Raw genomic sequence first — 3,450 nt, 5'->3', positions numbered from 1 at the left:
TAATCACAAGAGATTGTGGACTTAAAAAAAAAAGGTGCATTATTTTCATGCTGATAAACAAAAGATCTTCAGGATCACAGATTGAAGGGGGCCCAATTGTGCTAATTTTCAGAGCCCAGTCAGCGGTTATGATTGGTCAACAGTTTAGAGTGTTGGAGCGCTAGCCAATAAGCGCAAGTGTTAAGCAGTGATGTCACTGTGTTATAAAACAAAAGAGTGCAATGGAGGCGTTTCAGGCAGGGGGGGGAGAGAAACTCAGAAAGGGAACTTTGGGATTTTATCCTTTGCAGACCATTTACATGCACACAAATCCTTTATAACACACTACTACAGGAAAGGGTAACCCGCAAAAGCATAACAGGTAAACATGGTTCTTTTAAACACTTAGAAACTGACTGCAGGTGAAATTAAACACCTTTTTATTCCAGTATATTGCTATTAATCAGATTTGACCATAACACAACAAGTTGACGGTAACTATTGTTTTTTTAAACCTGTATAGTTAGGAGGAACTGAAAATGTACAGAAATACAAATACAACTGCAACACAATGCTACTTTCCTTATTGTCGTTAGAGCTAATGTCATGTAACATAACAAGTCCGCAAAAGAAGAACATTAGAAGGAAGTATCAACTTTCTTTGTTTCACATTGCGTTCATAAAGAACAAATGAAAACAAAAGATGTTGGTGTTGGCTGGTTTAAAATAAATTGGCCTTTGGTTACTTCCTTATTTATATTTTACAGGTTTGCCACAACACATTCATAAAAAAAACAAAAACAATAACTGCTTTTACTGATTTAACTTAACTACGCAATATTGTAAAAAAGCGTTGCCGCGGACTCACCTCATCGATGGCGGATTCCTCGATGAGGCGTGGAGCGTCGGCCGACAGTAAGCCGTGTGTGGCCATGATATAAATCTTATACGCTCCTCTCTCTTTCAGGATCTCTGCAGCAGCAACAAAGTCTCCCACATCGTCTATAATGTCATCCTGGAAGAAGAAAAAACAAACAGCAACGTAATAATTACACCCCTGCCTCTTTGTCTTTGGTAATGCGCTGTAACAGTGCATGTAAGTAGCCTAGGGTAATAGCAGGAACATATAAGAACAAGTACTGCCTTAACATCAAGACGGTGAATTGACTCAATAATGTCCGTTATATATGAATATCGATCATTAGCCTTCATTAGCAACCCATAAGCTACTGATAATGCCACACATTAGACATTAGCAGCAAAACCCTTTTGTCCACTACATTTAGCAAGCGCAGTTTTTATTTATAATATTGCTTCATTGACAAAAGAGAAAAATGTCTTTCAAAATATTTTGTAAAATCTAATATATGTTTTTAATCGACGGCTTGGTTGAATACTCAGTTCTGATTAGTACATTTCAGAGGTTGTTAATACTCGATAACAGACAGCTACTAAGGAAAGCATGACCGTTGCTAAGGAGGATACGTCATATCAATCCGCAGAAAGAAGTCCGGTCGATTTAACGTCTGCTGCCGTTAACAAACATGAGTTTTTATCCATCAGGAAACAATATGGAATACTTTTTGATTATTCACTTTTAAATGACAAAGGAGAAAAAAGTGCTATAATAATAATAATAATAATAATGATCAAACATGGCAGGGCAGCTGACCGTCAGCTCATCACGGCATCTTACCACAATGATGGCAATCCTCCCTCCCACGTCTCCGACTACAGTGATGGGGGGTTTCTCCTTGGCCATCATTACTGTAGAGGAAAGCAGAGCGTGTTACCTGTGAGAGAACTTCCAAGAGGTTATGAGTGTGCTGTATTTCACCCAATGGAAAATAAATCTCTGTAGATTGGGTCAAATGGGTTGAGAAAACGTTTTGCAATCAAGGCAAATTGTGCACCCCTGGATTATGGGCTTGTTATTGGATGATGTAAATGATTAGTAGAGATTCTGTTGTTATAATGCTGTCACAAATTAAAATAAGTTTAGAAATGTTCCCCCCATTGTACCCCACCTACCCCTACGAGATTAAAGTGAAATGCAAAACTGAGTATAGCACATGCCATGCAAAAATCAAAAAGGACAGTTTCTTTATTTTCTGCCCAGGATACCCAATCACACACAGCCTGAGGCCGGGCTGTGGCAGGCTGCATATGAACCGATATGCAGCAGACAGTCGTATTTCACACAGGACCACAGTGGCTGACAAGCACCGATGAGGGGTTCTTCAAACACACTTGCCAATGTTCTGGGGTCAGTCCTCAGTCGAACATCACAGCTGCCAGCGACTACTTTTACATGCACACAATAATCTGTTTGTATCTCACATGCCGATCACAGGAAATGCAGCAGCTGTATTTTTTGACCAATGTCATAAGATAAACTATTTATTGGCAGCTACATTTTATGTTGTAAGAGTAAATGATTTCCTGATTCCGGATAAGGCTCAGATATTGATATCTACGCAGCTTTGTTTATCGTTGTGAATACTTCCGTGAAAGGTTGCAAATCTATTCATGCAATCCTATCCACCCCTATGCTACAAGCAACAACATGTGTGTTCCTCTGAGGGGATTATTTCTCTTATCAAACTAATATTTGATCCAAGTTGATACAGTTTCTCAAAGTTTAAGAGGACTTTCCGTCAATCCAAAACCAAAAGATGCAGCTCTACTTTGCTCATGACAAACATCCAAGAGTCAATCAGCTGGAAATATACAAATTGTCCAAATAAAGCTTAAGTAGAAGCATTATAACACAACCTGGTAAAGACAAACATCAACAGGCTCTACCTTGTGACAGACTTAATAATGTGTGTGACCTACAACTACACTTTGTTTGATAACAATGTTTTAAAAGTTGCATTTGAAGTACTGTTGTGCATGTGAATGTAGTAATTCAAAGGGAATAAGGAGACAATCCACTGGTAAACAATCAGCCAGCCAAGCCGATGTGGAGGAAAACAGATATCGAAGCAGAGACAGGAGGAGCATGCCTTGCAGAACGCCTTGCTGAATACCGTGAGCCGCACAGCATCAGAAACCTGCCAGTGTCACATTCAGACTTTTATCACTATTAACAAAAAACAGCAAAAGCCATGTTGTTAGCAGTATACACACACTTCTCTAAAATATGGTTTACAGCTTGCTGAGATACTGAAACAAGTTACCTGAGAAATATCTGGTCAGATATCTTGAAATTATTTAAAATAAAAATCAACATTATCCTGATAGATTTGAATAGCTTTTGAAAAGCTAATTTCGACAGCAGGTTAGCATTGCATTCCAGAAATCACACGGATTAAAGTGGGAGACTACACTTTATATTATTGTTGATAGAATAAGTTCTGGTATTAGGAAATAAAACTTTGATTTGACTTGCTTAAAACGTGTCAACAATTCCATTCATAATGCTTCTTCTTCTTCTTCGCATCATTACATGTTAGGATTCAAAAGCAT

At 38.4% G+C, this 3,450-nt stretch overlaps 1 protein-coding gene across 2 annotated transcripts in view; it reads right to left on the bottom strand.

Moving 5' to 3' along the window:
- Positions 1-3,450, bottom strand: part of LOC104966931 (phosphoribosyl pyrophosphate synthase-associated protein 1) — a 10,124-nt gene that overhangs the window by 2,140 nt on the left and 4,534 nt on the right. For both annotated transcript variants that reach the window (XM_010796280.1, XM_010796281.1), the window contains 2 exons: positions 1,676-1,746; positions 848-994 (listed from right to left, as the gene is read on the bottom strand). In XM_010796280.1, the coding sequence (XP_010794582.1) occupies positions 848-994; positions 1,676-1,746 (218 nt within the window). The remainder of the gene's footprint in view (positions 1-847; positions 995-1,675; positions 1,747-3,450) is intronic.

The sequence above is a fragment of the Notothenia coriiceps genome, unplaced genomic scaffold, assembly GCF_000735185.1.
Source record: "Notothenia coriiceps isolate Sejong01 unplaced genomic scaffold, NC01 NC01_scaffold00037250, whole genome shotgun sequence".
In the NCBI taxonomy this organism is placed as follows: domain Eukaryota; kingdom Metazoa; phylum Chordata; class Actinopteri; order Perciformes; family Nototheniidae; genus Notothenia; species Notothenia coriiceps.
Note: the sequence above shows the minus strand (reverse complement) of the source record. Positions and strands in the feature narration are given on the sequence as shown.